Raw genomic sequence first — 17,312 nt, forward strand, 5'->3', positions numbered from 1 at the left:
AGCCGAAGTCCAAGAACAGCATACGTCCATACTGTCCAGTTGGGTAAGGGCCAGATGAAGGGTGGGAGAAATAGCATCTTCTGTGGTGCATTTAGGGTGATATGTGAATTTCAAGGGGTGTAACAGGGTTTTGATATGCCTCATGAAGCATTTCATGATGATGGGTGTGAGTGCAACAGAATGGCAGTCATTGAGGAAGGACACTGCCTCATTTCCCTGACTCTTACAACCACCATCAAAGATAAACAAAACTCAGACAAGTGCATTGAAAACTCACTGCATGGCTTATGTATCACAGACCAGGTCCTGGACCATCAAACTATTATTCCGCCTACTTTGTTAAAGAGACTACGTAACCCTTCCTTCCAATGCCTGAGAAGGTGAGACTGGCAGGAAAAGAGTGCTTTTGAAATCACACCCTACTTAGCAGCCCAACCACAACCGTGCTCAACTTTCCACACATCATTTGTTTGTCAGTGGTGACTGCAAATGTATGCACACACACACACACACACACACACAAGAAAACACAAGGGAACTTATAGATGGATTTAGACAAGACGCTGAGATGTTTTAAATTACATTTTACAGCTGTTTATTTCCCAGAGTGCACACCCAGCAAATTTAACTAGCCATTTGTTTGCACGAACGGACTGAATTTTATGGAACTCTTCTGTAATTTTCTTGATTTTCTTTGATGAGCTTGAGGTGTTGTTGTACCACATAGCATTCAATTGTGAAGTGGCAGGGGGACACAAGTGACAAGTGATGTACATCCCATTAATCATGTCAGTTAAAGGTTAAAGGGAAAATGTTTGTCACAAGTTTTATCTGCTGTTTGTTGAGTCATCTGGGTGTCACAGTAATGGCAGTAATGTTAAGAAATCAGATGATTTGTAGCACTGAATTTTATGGTTGATATAGCTGAATGACACTGGAAATTAAATCCAATCATGTCAACTCGGGCAGTGATTAGTAGTTTTAATGTTGATGTTTTAACATGTTCCTGCATGGACACAACTTAAAATCTCAAGTTCAGTTTTATATCACAGGACATTCACAACATGTAGTATTCTGCTCTAGTGCATATTGATACAAGCTCACTATAACGACCTTGAAAGTGGTAAAAAAACTAGCGAACTAAAATTTCTGACATACAGGAAATCCCCCCCACGTGTTTCATGTCACAAGGCTATGAACTGTGGGAAATTCTCTCACACAAAGTTCCATAAAGTGGGCACAAATTACTCAGAATGTCTTGTGAGAGTGTCTTCATACAACGACAGTTTGACAACAGGCCTAAACCCTCCAGGATTTTTACTGGGATTGTCCCTGAAAGTCCACAAGTCCGCAGGCGTGATCATCGGGACTGGGCAGCGCTTCGTGAGCCTGGAATTTGGGTTTGCTGATAACATCAGATTTGATGCAACATTGCCAATCACTGCATTTCACTGCCTTGTGCTTGTTACATGTGTAATGACAATAAAGTTGAATCTAATCTAATATAATCTAATTAGTTCTCAGGTGATGACCAAAACTAACCAAAACATAATCGTATATCATATATGACATAATCTATTTGTTAACAAAGCGAACTGTCGGGGGATTTGCAAAGATGAAATGTATCCTGAGGGGGTTCATGAATATCCTTACCCTTACACCCTAATGTAGTGCCAGGTGTGCTGAGAATGGAGTCAGAACCAGGTCTGTTTCTTGTCTCCAATTTTCAGAAGTGTCTCATTGGAGTGCAGCGCCATCATGCACGGCTGTTCACTGCGTGTTATCTTTCACCGCAGCAATGATATGCATTTATGATTTAGCCACAACAGCTAATAAATATGTAAGCAAATATTGGTGAAAATATAAAACCATTTCAATCTGTGAGCAAACGTTGAATGAGTGTGAAACTGCACAAATAGCAAATAGTTTACTGGATGGGTGAGAGTGAGAGGAACTCTGTTTCACACCAGGTGAAGACCGGTGAAGCAGGAAATGCTCTCTGACAGTCTGTGATAACCAATCAGATGCATTTGAGAGTCTGACCTATCAGAATCATGGCACCAGCTTCACTCACTGAAATGCCACCAAATTTCATAATAAAAGACAGTGTGAAGATGATCGTGTTCTGCATGACACTGGTTCTCCTTCATCAAGGATGTAAGTGCTACCTAATAATAACCAAATATTTTCTCCTTTAAGTATCTACATGCAAATGAAATGCACGATGATTCGTGTGATTACATATTTTTAAATTTACATTCTACACAAATTGCCATTCATGATTTCACATAGTATATGTGTTTATTTATTTAGACACTCTGGTTCCAGTGACCACAGTTCAGCTTGGTGAACCTGCAACCTTCACTTGTACTTTCCTTGATGATAAGATCAGCCAAAGACAGCTTCACTGGTACAAGCAGAGTGCCGGGGATAACCTGAAATCAATTGTAACACTGCGGAAACATGTAACCCCAATGTATGGATCAGCGTTTTCTGCCTCTAGAATGGATGTAAAGGTTTATGAGAATATGAGCAATCTGACCATAAGGAGCACAATTTCAGAAGACGAGGGAATGTATCACTGTGCTGTCGTGGACTGGATCCAAATGACTTGGAGTGGGACCTATTTATTGTTCAAAGGTAATTATGTGATTTGTCTTTCAAAGTTTGAAATCACTTAATCCACTGTAAGCTTCCCTGTGTTAATTGGTCTGTTTCTCAGAGACATAACAGGAGAGAATTTGATGTATCAGGATATCCACTTGAAATGCTATGTGTGTACGTTATGTTAGGAGGTTTCACCCAGCATCTAACTTTACTTCCTCTTTGTGTTACCGATATTTCTTTACTGTTTTTACAGAGTATCGTGTCAAATCATGATGTCTATTGAACTTTTCTTAAATACTTTAAGATTTACGAATGTAAATGAAAATCCCATACATTTAACACAGTTCTGTAACTTACAGGAAACACTCAGAGGACATCAAACTACACTGTTGTTCAGTGGCCGACAGTTTCTGATCCAGTCCGTCCAGGAGACTCGGTGACTTTCCAGTGTTCGGTCCTCTCCGACTCTGACAGTAACATGTGTCGAGGAGGTCGCAGTGTGTTCTGGTTCAGAGCCGGATTAGACAAATCTCATCCAAACATCATCTACGCAGATGGAAACAGACATGATGAATGTGAAATGAGATCTGACACACAGAAAAGCTGTGTTTATCGCCTCACTAAGGACATCAACTCCACTGATGCTGGGACGTACTACTGTGCTGTGGCCACATGTGGAGAGATAATATTTGGAGATGGAAGCAAACTGGATGTTCAAGGTTTGATTACTCTGCAAACTCAAATAAAATCCGTCAAAGTCCAGTAATGTAATTACTATTTTTTTTACATTCTAAAGAATTCAAATCTAATACAATAGAATATGTAATCATTTATCATTGGTAACATTCAGTCTTTTCTCCTTTCGACAATATTTCAGGAACCAGTATATGGTCGTCGATGGCTAATGGAATTATTGTTCTGCTGTGTGCCGTCTTGGCTATAAGCCTGACTGTGATAGCCTTCCTTATTTACACCATCAAGAAAAACAAGTGTGATTGTTGCAATGGTAACTGAAGTTACTGACAGTTTCCTGTTTAGTGCTGTTACATTAAAACAAGTGCATCCCTATTTATTATTGTTTTTATATTTCTATTTCATAATCTAGCTGCTTTTGCCTTGCAAAAAAACAGCGGTGGTCACAAAAGTCAACGGGTAAGGTATTTAAAGGATGGATTACTCTTCTTTAAACATTTGCAATTTTTTATTTTTTTAACTTTGCCATCTCTTATTTTCTCAGAGCGATGAGGGCAGGTGGATTTATTCTACTGTCATCTTCACCATGATGAAAACTAACAGTGGTGCAATAAAGGATGCAAAAACACCTGAGAGAGAGAGGATCTATGCAGCTGCCGGGGCTTTTGGGTTTGATTCATGAGTTGACAGTGCAGGTTTTCATCAATTGGATCTGTATTATCTAGTTTGTTATTGGGTAATGATGTACATCTCGCTCAAATACAGTTGCATGAAGGTTTGTTTGTACATTTGCATAAACTTTGATCAAAATAGATATAATGATGAATAAATATTGAAATGAATCAAAAGCGTGGTTGAAATTTTCCATCCGTTGTTTATACCTGCTTATCCAACGAGCACAACCCCTTTAAGAACGCAAGAACGAGTGTCGTGTCAAGCAAGTTTTAAACTTTTCATTTCATTTCACGCCATCTACATTTTATGGGTTTTAGGCTCGCAGGGAAGGATCGAGTCAGGTGAATGTCATCAAGTGATCTTTCTTGTCTTGTTCACGTAATCTGCTGTTGCAGACCGGCTGGGTTTCAAATCTACTTGCATAGGTTTGGCAAAAGATCGTGGTCTGGGTTAAAAATAACTTTGGTTACATGATATATGTGACCTAAGTTAACTCAGGAACTGAAGTTAAGTTAGGACATCTTGGTTTCACACAGTGTATGAACACTGGTCTCCTGGTTGAAAGTCACCACACCAAACCTCCTCCATGTGTGGACTTTATTGCTCACTCAATTGTTTTTCAGAATCAGAATCAGAATCAGAATTCCTTTATTTATCCCTGAAGGGAAATTCTTATTCTTACAGACATTGCACATGCAGTATTCCCGACCAAGAAAGGTGAAAAGTGAAGAGTATAAAAATAGGATTAAAATAAAGATAGGATAAACAAAAACTAAAATCTCAAAGTAGAGGTATTTACAATGTGTTCAATTTTTTTTAAGAAAATTTAAAAATACAGGTATGTACATGTGTAAAAAAACAATATATACATTGTATATATAAAGTAAGTGTGTCCGTCACAGTGCAGAGTTTAACAGTTTGATGGCGACAGGCAGGAATGATTTCCTGTGTCGCTCTGTGGTGCATCATGGGAGTATGAGTCTGTTGCTGAACGAGCTCCTGTAGCTGATCAGCACATTGTGGAGAGGGTGAGAGGGAAAGTCCAGTATAGTTCTTATTTTGGACAACATCCTCCTCTCAGACACCACCATCAGAGAGTCCAGTTCCTCTCCCACAACATGGCTGGCCTTCTTAATGATTCTGTTGAGTCTGTTAGTTTCCTCCCTGACATTCACACTTAAACTGACACAAAAGAAGCTTAATGCAAATGATGTTAAATGACACGCAAAGAGCAAAGAAATTTACGACATCAAACATGGTTTCATATTTCTTATGCCATTTGGTTAGATCATGCTGGCTTGTCCTGTGCTGCATCGCTGGAAGCTGCAGGTACCAACTCACAATGTGCAGTGTGAGGTACGACCTGGACAGATCGCCAGTCTATCACGGTGATAACAGCTGCAGACACCTACTCATACGTACATTTACAATTGCAGGAAAATTCTCCAATTGCCCGAAACTTAATGCCTTCTGATTCTGAGTGGAAAGAGGAAAACATTCAAACTCTACCCAGAGAGGATTTTATGTCATTCTTTATTCAATTAAAAGTTACATGACCACCACAAACTGGAACACTCATGTTCTTTTATCTCTGTGCTATTGCCACTGAAGAAAGGCAAAAATAACTTTGCAACCTGATTAAAGAAAAGTTCCATTAACATGGATATACTGAGCTCATATTGTTTAAATATGTAATACAATTTGTATTAGGTGAAGAAAATATCAAAGAGGTTCACAGATCTTAGTAACCAGGACCAGCCAGTAACCCAGGTTTTTGTTGTTTTCTGGCTGTTCTTCTTGTTTTACCACACAAACAGCCAACATGATGTAACTTTATCAAACTATGGTAATAAGTAAACCACATTGTATTGTGCTGCCTGTAGAGGGGAGAGTTTCTGGTTGTGGTTATGTGCTGTAACAACTCTTGTGGCAACACTTTTTTGTTCCTCCTATCACTTTCCTTGTGTTGAAATTGAGTGCTCCACCATGTGGAGAAAAAGAAAAGTCACCATGTGGGGGACAAATAATTCAGAGATTTGGGTTGTAAAATCAAGATCAAATCTCAGAACATAAGTGGTAGGATTGCTGCACAATGACTTTACAGCCCACTTAACATGCTTTATTTTTTTTCTAATATAATTGTGACATTTTGAATAAAATACTTCTTACATTTCTCAGTCAGTATATTAATCAGCTTGACTTCATTCCCATTTGCCACATATTTACATGCTGTAGCTTCTCAAGAGTTAGTTTGTTATATTTTTTCTTATGAGGATAATATTATGTGTCCTGTGCAGAGGATGCGACAAAATAAAAGGTTAAGAGTTGGCAGAATATAAAGGAAAATTTCACACAAGTTCATAACCTGTAAAACTTGTACTCATCGACTTTTTCCCTCCTCTCCGAACCCCTTTTGCTGAACATATTTTGCAATACATGTCAGTGGAAGCCATTGTCACCTCTGTTTATCAGCTACAATTTCACTGATATGATAGATAGCCAATAATACACATTTCCCAGTGAATGATTTTGTGTACACACAAGAAAAAGAAATGTGAGCAATGAGGGAGTGTGTGTGCTTTGGACAATTGGGTGATCGTCTGTGAGTTCATATGAACAGTTCTGTCTCCAAAAGATATGTTTAAGAATTCATTTGCAACAGCAAATTAGAGAAGTGCTTTTGTTCTGGTTTTTGTGCAGCTTGAAAATAACAGAGAGAACATAGATACACTATATAGACAAAAGTATCCAGACAAACCTCTTTATGGGGCCATTTTTCAGGGGTTGGGCAAGACGCCTGAAGGGAAATTCTTAAAGCTTCAGCATCCCAAGACATTTTGGACAATGCTATGCCTCCAATTTGTGACAACAGTTTGGGGAAGGCCCTTTTTCTTTTCTTTTTCCGTAACCGTCAGATGGCCCAATAGTTTTGTCTATATAGTGTATGTAGATAAAAATAATGTGCATATAAAAGGTAAGAATTACACCCATACAAATTCCTACAAAAGGTATGAAAAGGGCTTTGTACTGCATGAAAGACACCAACCACAATAGTCAATATAAGTCGATCTGTCAATGTGTGAACAGAGCTGGCTCAACAGCTGTAACTGCTGTCAGCTGCTAGCCAGTGATGTACATGTTTTACCAAAACAGTAAAAACATTTCTAACATGGGAGTCCTTTAAAAACATGAAAGCCTTTGATAATTATTTAAACCACTTTACTTACAGACACATAGTCTCCAAGGCTGAAGCACATCATAAAAGCAGAAAAAAATGAAGAATTACCTCTGGCCACTAGGTGGAGACATACTACAGGAACTGGTAGGAATAAATGAAAGGTTTTAATGTGTAATGTTTTAACACTTATTCATATTACTAACTTATCATTAAAGGCAGTAGGCAGTTTCCCTAATCAAAGTGCATTTGTTGCTTAAACTTAACCTTCTAGTGTCCTGAACTGTTTCACTAGTTAAAACACATTTAAACATGGTGTTTTACATAATCCAGGCAACAATTGCATTTCCCCTATAACTTAAAAACTGCAGTTGCACAACAGTTCTTTATAAATGTCATTTCCAGGAGACACGGATTGACATGATTTACCTCTGAATACAGGCTGCAGTGGCACTTCTGCTTGTGTAAAATATTGTCAAAGAGAAAGAGGCTAGCAGACAGACATTTGGATGCTTTGACAGTGAACTGCAGGGTGTCTGTTCACTACAGCAGCCCACAACTGAAGACAAAAGCATGGCTATCAAAACACAAAACAATTTATAGAGTATCATAAACTTTCTGGAATGAAATGTCCGGGCAAGGACATATCAGTAAGTCTTTCTTATCTCACACTCATTTGTAAACTTCTTGTGAACTTCTTCGGTGTGTCTGCCGTGAGAACAAGCAAAGCCACAGGCAATAGCTACATCGATGGGCTCAGGCTGCGGTAGGCCATTTCTGTGCCCTTTGACGAGCCATCAAGGCTGTTTACTCAGAAGAGACCTGACTGCGGGCTTCAACAGGATATGCAGTGAGGGGAGTGTGACAACAGGTTTCAGCAGGCTAAGATTGCTTTAACAAATTAAAATGTTTTAGGTTATCTGGTTAATGTGCTCTTTCAAAGCACAATTTATGTTGTTGTTAGTGTTTTTAAGATGCAGCCAAAGACATCAACAACCACCTGCTGGCTCAGCTATGAGCTATAAAATATATTCACATGTACAAATGCCCCTTTGTATTCACACCTCAGTTTGAAGACCGACCACAACAAAGCTTAAGTTTCCATGCATCATTTCACTGCCAGAGATGACAGTGAATGCGCTTCTCTGTGTGAAAGCACAAAGCAGGCTAAAGGTGCATTAAGAACTGCTTTAATCTGCATTTTACATTTGTTACTGTTCTTATGTCCACAACACTTGTTTTGGTTTGTGGTCAACAGTATCTTGACCCTGATGAAGGCCACAAACCACAACATGCTGCTCTAAACAATGTTATGGTAGTTTTGGCCCTGTAGATAGACAGGTTGTCTACTGATTTGTCTTCATTCTCATGCACCATTCAGATTGGTAAAGTGAGGGAAGAAAACTCTGTTTTGTGTAGTCATTCTGATGCCACAGTTTATGTTGTTGAACTGGACTGTATTATACTGTGAGGTGCTCCAGTCCACATGGGTTCCCTCCCTCAGATAAAAATATATAGTTCAGACACTCTAAAAGCCTCCAGCTGAACAGCTCCTGAACAGCTCCTGTTCCTCTGACACTGTGAGCATCACTTTGCTGCTACCTTTTGCCCTCAGCAGAGAAGTAAAGCAGTGGTTTAACAGCCCAACTCAACTCTGTGTGCTGTGCTCTTCCTGTTGATGTGACTAACCTCAGAGTGGGCGGGTCATCAGTGATGATGTGGAGCGTCTGGATTGGCTGCCTCACAAACTATTTAAGATGGCTCCTCTGACTTGGTGCATCACTGTGGTAAATGAATGGATGCATATTTTTTAAATACACAGACCAATCAGTTCTTGTTAAGATCACATTGAAGATATAATAATTACTAATAATTAATAATTAATTACTGATTTTCCACAATAAATGACCAATTAATGTAATTCTATAGAGCATATTGTTAGTGACTTTCTAAAGTATATATATTTCCATAATTTTCCATAATTTTTTCCTGCAGTACATTATTGGTTACTGTGATTTCATGGAATTTCACGATTTCATGAAATTAGATGTTATTGTTATTTTTTTGACAGTAGTTACTTTTATTTTACCGTGATTTTACTGTGATTCAACCCTAATGACAATATAATTATAAATATCATATTCCATTTCTTAAAAACACACGGGGCCTTGAACACATGACCCTCACAAGGTAAAATCACGTCATTTCGGGTGATGTGTGTCTGTCCGAAGCAGTTTGACCATGTTAGTGAGTGTCCACTGAATGGTCCATCTAAACATTGAGAAAATACAAGAGAGGAAATGAGCAAAAGAGTTTTGGAATACAGAAGTTAACCCACATGTTAAGTCAAACCAGATCTTGTGTTTACTCTCACTGTCAGTGATAGAAACCCACCGTGAAACATCAAACAACAGCTTGCTGTTAGTGTTGCTGCATTTCGGTTGGAAAGATGGTCAATGCTGTTTCCACTGATGTACAGCGAAATGCCAACATAACAAGAGACCAATCAGACTGCAGTGAAATTGTTCCCTCCCACTTCATATCATCACACAGAGATGAATTGCCTTATAATATCATCTAAAATAACTGCTGTCACAGCCAGAAGATGCTCTCCTTTTATTTACTGCTGACATTCACTTTAGGGCGTAAGTACTAAACGTCAAATTCTTTCCTTATACATTTCAAGTATGTTGTCATCATCTTGTATCGGTTCAATACCAGATATGTATGAATGTACTGCGTCTCTGTTGTTCGTCACTGATGTATTTAATGTTATGTTTAGGATGCACAGATGATGTGATCTTTGACATGAAGACTGTTGGTGTTGGAGATGATGTGACTCTGACCTGTACCCGCCAAGAATCAAAGGATGCAGCAGCCTTGTTTTGGATCAGGCTTGTTTCTGGAAACTTACCTGAACTCTTGGGAGGAACATTTGCATTTGATTATGAGGATGTTAATGAGGCTCCTCGTATCACAGCAAAACAAGGGCCTGGAACGTTTCTTCTCCATATTAAAGAAACCAAGAGAAGTGATACTGGAGTTTACTACTGTGTAAAAGTACACCAAGTTGACATGAAATTTTTGAATGGAACATTTCTGAGAATTAAAGGTAAACACCATTTATAACAGCAGTGTACATACATTTTCATATGGAGGCAGGACTTCAGAGGAAAGTGTTGATGTGTATTTTAAAGTTTTCATTAGGAGAGTAAAGCATGTTTCATTTCATGTTTGTATTTCCCAGGATCAGAACCTGATATCACTGCTGTCATTCAGGAGCCTCCATCTGATTCAGTCCATCCAGGAGACTCAGTGACCCTGCAGTGTTCAGTCCTCTCTGACCCTGAAGACAAAACATGTCCAGGAGGTCCCAGTGTGTTCTGGTTCAAAGCTGGATCAGATGAATCTCATCCCAGTGTCATTTACACTCATGGAGACTCTGGTGATGGATGTGACAAGAGTCCTGAGGCTCACGCTCCACAGAAATGTGTCTACAGCTTCTCTAAGAACGTCAGCTCCTCTGATGATGGGACTTATTACTGTGCTGTGGCCACATGTGGGGAGATATTATTTGGAAATGGAACAAAACTGGACACTGAAGGTAACTGCTGAACATTTCAATATCCATGAAGATGTTTGGCAAACCCTGCATTGTAACATCATATTAACTTTCATTGTTTGTTCTTCTTCATATTGTTTCAGCCCCTAACACGCAGGAGGCCAATACAGTTCTGCTTCTGTTATGTGCTGCTTTGGCTCTAAGTCTGATTGTTATAACCTGCCTGATTTATACCATCAAGAAAACATCTTGTGGTTGTTGCAAAGGTAACAGAATTTCAGCCTATGAAACAGCATTTTGTCAAAGCTAACATCAAGATATATACAGTGCATCTGGAAAGTATTCACACCGCTTCTCTTTTTCCACATTTTGTTATGTTACAGTCTCATTACAAAATGGATTAAGTTCATTTTTTCCCTCAAAGTTCTACACAAAATACCCCATAATGACAAAGTGAAACAAGCTGCTTGAGTTTTTGCTAACTTCTTAAAAATGAAAAACAAAATATGTACATAAACATAAACATGTACATAAGTATTCACACCCTTTGACCCGATGACACTCAAATTTGAGCTCAAGTGCATCCTGTTTCCATTGATCATCCTTCAGAGGTTTCTACAACTTGAGTTGAGTCCACCTGTGGTAATTTCAGTGGATTGGGCATGATTTGGAAAGGCTGTTGGTTGTTTGGAAAAGGACAACCTGTCCATATAAGCCCTCACAGTTGACATTGCATTTCAGAGCACAAACCAAGCCATGAAGTCAAAGAAATTGTTTGCAGACCTCTGAGACACAGTGGCCTCCATAATCCATAAGTGGAAGAAGATTGGAACCACCAGGACTCTTCCTAGACCTGGCTTCCCAGCTAAATTGAGTGATCAGAGTAGAAGTGCCTTAGTCAGGGAGGTGACCAAGAACCCAATGGTCACTCTGACAGAGCTCCAGTGTTGCTCTGTGGAGAGGAGAACCTTCAAGAAGGACAACCATTTCTGCAGCACTCCACCAATCAGGCCAGATGGAAGCCACTACTGAGTAAAATGCATATGAAAACCTGCTTGGAGTTTGCCAAAAGGCACCTGAAAGACTCTCAGACCACAAGAAACAAAATTCTCTGGTCTGATAAAAATGAACAGAGACATCCTTGCTGACAACCCGTTCCAGAGTGCACTGGACCTCAGACTGGGCCGAAGGTTTATCTTCCAACAGGACAACGACCCTCAGCATACAGCCAACATCACAAAGGAGAGGCTTTGGGACAACACTCTGAATGTCCTTGAGTGGCCCAGCCAGAGCCCAGACTTGAACCCTATTGAGCATCTCTGGAGAGAACTGAAAATGGCTTTGCACTGACGCTCCCCATCCAACCTGATGGAGCTTGAGAGCTTCTGCATTGAAGAGTGGGAGAAACTGCCCAAAAATAAGTGTGCCAAGCTTATAGAATCATACTCAAAAAGACTTGAGGCTGAAATTGCTGCCAAAGGGGCTTCAGCAAACTATTGATCACAAGGTGTGAATACTTATGTACATGTTATATTTTATTGTATTTTAATTTTTAATAAATTTGCAAAAAAATTCAAGTAAACTTGTTCTACATTGTCAATATGGGGTATTTTGTGTAAAATTTTGAGAGAAAAAAAATGAATTTAATCCATTTTGGAATGACACTGTAACATAACAAAATGTGTAAAAAGTGAAGCGGTGTGAATACTTTCTGGATGCACCATACATTAAGCCAAGTCAATTTTAATGATGTTGCCCCATTTCCAATAAATATAATATTGTCTATTCGTGTAAAATTAACCTACAGCTTCTTTCCCCTTAAATCTTTGTTTTTATTTGTTAATAAAGCTCAAATAGCCAGTGGTGACCAGCAAAGTCAGCAGGTAAGGTATAAAGAAAAGATGACGACTGAAATACGTAAATGTCAACATGTGGTATCTCATAACATTTTGTTCATATATTTGCTCAGAGAGACGAGAACTCATTGGTTTATTCTGCACCAACCGTCACCAAGAGCAAAGCTGCCAAATCAGGGAAAAGGAATGTAAAAACAACTGAAGGAGGGATAATCTACTCTGATGTCAGGACTTTTGTATCTGCCAGTTAAAGCTAAGATATTTTTGTCTTTTGCGAAGCAGCTTCTTTCTGATGAGATGAACAAAGAACCACTTTTCATCTGCCATTGGTAACTATATTTAATTTGGAAAAACTTAAGAATGTTATCATTTTGACATCATATTTTGTCCAGTCTGAAATTGTATAAAACAATAAGAATATCCAGATTTGATCATTTTCAGCTTTTGGTGACATCAGTTTTGTGCATCTACATCTTGATTTATTTTTGTGCATTTTCTCTTATTAAAGTCACTGAAGAGTTTTATCAGGCCACCACTCAAACAGGCTTTTTCAATGATTAATCTTAAAGACGACGAGGGTTGAGGAAGGTTTTTAATCTGTTTTTCTTTTATCTGCTGCTCAGTTTTAAGTCTGTTAGCATCTCTCATGTATCAACAACATGTAAAAATAATTGCAGCAAATAAAGCTGATGTTGGTGTACATGTGTTGTTTTCTTCCTTAAAAATCTAAAAATCTTTCAACAGAAAACTAAAAACCTGTAAACATATTTTCAGTTTGTGCCCCATGACTCAAAGTCCTTTCCAACATGAGCCAGCATTCACACACGCGTACGCACACACGTACACACACAGCTGGCAGAGGACACCATGTAAGCTCATCAGGACCGAAAACCATTCACATGAACACTGACACACTGATAGAAAAGCCATCAGGAGCAATTTGTGGTCCAGTATCAGGATGAGTGTCTTGCCCATGGACAAGGACAAGGATATGAAAAGCAAACATGTTCTTTGTAAATAGAATTTCCATGAAGAAAATGTTGAACTCATAGCTAACAGTACCAAAAAAACAAAAGGCAAATAAAAACTTCATGGGGACTGAATACATGTTTCATATTGTCAACAAGTGAATGTGATGTACTGCATGTCTTAACCCTAACATATAAATATTCTGCCGAAAGAACAGATTTAATTCAGTCATCAGGACAAACAAATATGCTTTCAAGCACAATCACACTCTGCACTCTGAAGCATATTCTCTTAACAACAACATGCCATGACATTGTATTTCGATAATTAAACGTTTCCAAAGCAAATGTAGCCTGCTAATATGTTGGTTTTACCACCTGACTTACGTAGCAGCACTGGCAGGTTGACACTTTTGTTGGTGTGTGAAACATCACTTTGTAGGCCTCCTGCATGTCTGCTAACAACAAGCAAAGCCACATGCAGCAGAAACACACACAGACAGGCTGTGGTGGGCTGTTTCTCTACCATTTGATCAACCATCAAGGCTGTTTACTCAGAACAGACCTGACCATGTGCTTCAACAGGATATGTAGTGAGGGTAACGCTGCAAAGAGGGAGAAGACACAAGAGACTTTTGTTGCTGAACAAATTGAAATAATTTCTTTAGTTTTTCTTTCTGATTAATGTGCTCATTCAGTTTGATTGGTTTCTGAATTGTTGCTGACACACTGCCTGTACTGTTGACTTCTTGAACTGCCTGCCAGTGTGTGTCTGGTGTATTTCTGTTTCTGTAAAGACTGTGCTATTTTGAGCTCCACACAGCCTCTCATGTCTCTCTCTATCTGTTGCTGCTACAGATGTAAAACTGATTCTCATCCCAGCCGCTTCACACTCGGCTGCAAACCTCCCCAGTGCATGCTGAAGGTCCTGGCTCAAAGAAACCAACAGGACAACATTGTTCACAAAAAGCAGAGATGAAATCCTATGGTTCCCAAAAGGTTCCCTCCAGTCCCTGGCTGCCCCTAGAAATCCTGTCCATGAAAATGATGAACAAGACCGGTGACAACAGGCTGCCCTGCCTGAGTCCAACATGCACTGGGAACAGGTCTGACTTATTGCCAGCGATGCAAACCAGACTCCGAGAGTACAGAGACCGCACAGCCCATAGCAACGAGCCCCGGACCCCATACTCCCAGAACCAAGAACTCCACAGAATGCTACCGAGAACACGGTCGAATGCCTTCTCAAAGTCCACAAAACACATTTGGACAAACTCCCATGAACCCCCGAGCACCCTGTGGAGGGTATAGAGCTGGTCCAGTGTTCCACAACCAGGGCGAAAAGCACATTGTTCCTCCTGGATCCGACGTTCGACTATCAGTCGAGTTCTCCTCTCCAGTACCCTGGAATAGACTTTCCAAGGGAGGCTGAGAAGTGTGATCCCTCTGTAGTTGGAGCACACCCTCCAGTCCCCCCTCTTGAAAAGAATAATCACCACCCCAGTCTGCCAGTCCTGGGGCCCTGTCCCCCATTGCCACGTGATGGTGCAGAGGCGTGTCAGACAAGACAGCCCTACAACATCTAGAGACTTAAGGTACTCAGGACAGATCTCATCCACCCCTAGTCCTGTGCCACAGAGGAGCTTTCCAACCACTTCAGTGACTTCAGCTTGGATGATGAATGGATCAGTCTCTGGGTCCTCAGCCTCTGCTTCCATGACGGAATGCGTGTCAGCAAGTTTGAGGAGACTCTCGAAGTATTCCTTCCACCTTCCCACAGTGTCCCCAGTCAATGTCAGCTGCTCCCAACTTACAACTGCTCAGTCTACTTTGCACAGCTTTTTGATCCATAGGCAGAAGCAACAGTGAGAGACCCAAAGGCGCAGGAAAACTACCCTCCCGTTCACTAGGGAGAACTCCAACACATGGCGGCTGAGCTGGGGGCTATAAGCAAGCCCACACCAGATCGCTGCCTCACACCATGGGCAACTCCAGAATACAAGATAGTCCAGCCTCTCTCAAGGAGTTGGGTTCCAGAGCCCAGGCTGTCCATGGAAGTAAGCCCGGCTATCTTTAACCGGTACCACTCAATTTCCTACACGAGCTCAGGCATGTGCCTGGCCAGGTCCCGTGGCAGAGCCCCAACCCCAGGCCTGGCTCCAGGGTGGGGCCCCAGTAACGGCAATCTGGGTGACATACACGTTCTTGTTGTTAAATTATTCATTCGAGGTGGCTGAACCACTCTTAGACAGACCTGTCACATAAGACCTGTTTGCCTTGGAAGACCTCCAACAGGGGCATTAAGGTCCCAACAACAAAGCCTGTCGAATCATTCGGGTACTCAAATCCCTCCAACACGTTAAGGTGGCAGTTCAAGAAGGGATCGGCAAGTGATTTACAGTGATCTGCAAAGTAAAATATATTTTCTTTAAATGCAGTCTGCTGACTCTGGTTAAACAAAAAGGATTGTACTCTTTAACAGAAAGGTCTTTGTCTGTTGGGATCTTTTCCAAAATGTCTAACACTTAAAATAAAAATAAGATGCTCAAAATAATCAGATTGTCAGGGCCTGTCAGTACTCCTCCCATATTCCTTTGTGTTCTCCTCCTCCTAACATCTGTGGCAGAGAAGAGGACTCCAAACAAACTCAGATCCATAATGAACAATGTCCATCATCCTCTGCACAGAACCTTAAATAGGCAGAGGAGCACAATCAGCCACAGGCTGCTGTCTCTGTTCTACTCCATGGACAGGTTGAGGAGGTCACTTGTCCCTCAGGACATACAGCTCTTCAGCTCCTCCCTGGGAGGACAGCATTAGACTGCGTCACTGAACGGTTTCACATTATACATTTCCTTAATCACTTCATCACTTTATCACTCAGAGACCTGACTGCAGGCTTCAACAGGATATGCAGCAAGGGGACAGCGACAACAGGTTTCAGCAGGCTAATATTACTTGAACAAACTGAAATGTTTTACTTTTCCACGGTTTCCTGGTTAATGTGCTCTTTCAAAGCACAAACTATGTTGTTGTTAGTGTTTTCAAGTTGCAGCCAAAGACATCAACAACCACCTGCTGGCTCAGCTATGAGCTATAAAATATATTCACATGTACAAATGCCACTTTGTATTTACACCTCAGTTTGAAGGCCGACCACAACAAAGCTTAAGTTTCCATGCATCATTTCACTGTCAGCGATGACAGTGAAATGTGTTTCTCTGTGTGTGAAAGCACAAAGCAGGCTAAAGGTACATTAAGAACTTCTGCTTTAAACTACATTTTACATTTGTTACTGTTCTTATGTCCTCAACACTTGTTTTGGTTTGTGGTCAACAGTATCTTGACCCTGATGAAGGCCACAAACCACAATGCGCTGCTCTAAACAATGTTATGGTAGTTTTGGTCATGTAGATAGACAGGTTGTCTACTGATTTGTCTTCATTCTCATGCACCATTCAGATTGGTAAAATGAGGGAAGAAAACTCTGTTTTGTGTAGTCATTCTGATGCCACAGTTTGTGTTGTTGAACTGGACTGTATTATACTGTGAGGTGCTCCAGTCCACATGGGTTCCCTCCCTCAGATAAAAATATATAGTTCAGACACTCTAAAAGCCTCCAGCTGAACAGCTCCTGAACAGCTCCTGTTCCTCTGACACTGTGAGCATCACTTTGCTGCTACCTTTTGCCCTCAGCAGAGAAGTAAAGCAGTGGTTTAACAGCCCAACTCAACTCTGTGTGCTGTGCTCTTCCTGTTGATGTGACTAACCTCAGA

At 40.4% G+C, this 17,312-nt stretch overlaps 2 protein-coding genes across 2 annotated transcripts; both read left to right on the plus strand.

Annotated features, from left to right (window-relative positions):
* Window positions 1-1,918: 1,918 nt before the first annotated feature.
* On the plus strand, window positions 1,919-4,142 carry LOC124067939. Its single transcript, XM_046405734.1, has 6 exons — window positions 1,919-2,157; window positions 2,314-2,640; window positions 2,967-3,326; window positions 3,485-3,613; window positions 3,713-3,759; window positions 3,845-4,142. The coding sequence occupies exons 1-6, from the start codon at window positions 2,055-2,057 to the stop codon at window positions 3,980-3,982; spliced, it is 1,104 nt and encodes a 367-aa protein (XP_046261690.1). The 5' UTR covers window positions 1,919-2,054; the 3' UTR covers window positions 3,983-4,142.
* A 5,548-nt stretch (window positions 4,143-9,690) lies between these two features.
* On the plus strand, window positions 9,691-13,268 carry LOC124067940 (basement membrane-specific heparan sulfate proteoglycan core protein-like). Its single transcript, XM_046405735.1, has 6 exons — window positions 9,691-9,795; window positions 9,933-10,262; window positions 10,398-10,754; window positions 10,856-10,978; window positions 12,561-12,595; window positions 12,682-13,268. The coding sequence occupies exons 1-6, from the start codon at window positions 9,756-9,758 to the stop codon at window positions 12,817-12,819; spliced, it is 1,023 nt and encodes a 340-aa protein (XP_046261691.1). The 5' UTR covers window positions 9,691-9,755; the 3' UTR covers window positions 12,820-13,268.
* Window positions 13,269-17,312: the final 4,044 nt, after the last annotated feature.

Source organism: Scatophagus argus, chromosome 12, assembly GCF_020382885.2.
Source record: "Scatophagus argus isolate fScaArg1 chromosome 12, fScaArg1.pri, whole genome shotgun sequence".
Lineage (NCBI taxonomy): Eukaryota > Metazoa > Chordata > Actinopteri > Scatophagidae > Scatophagus > Scatophagus argus.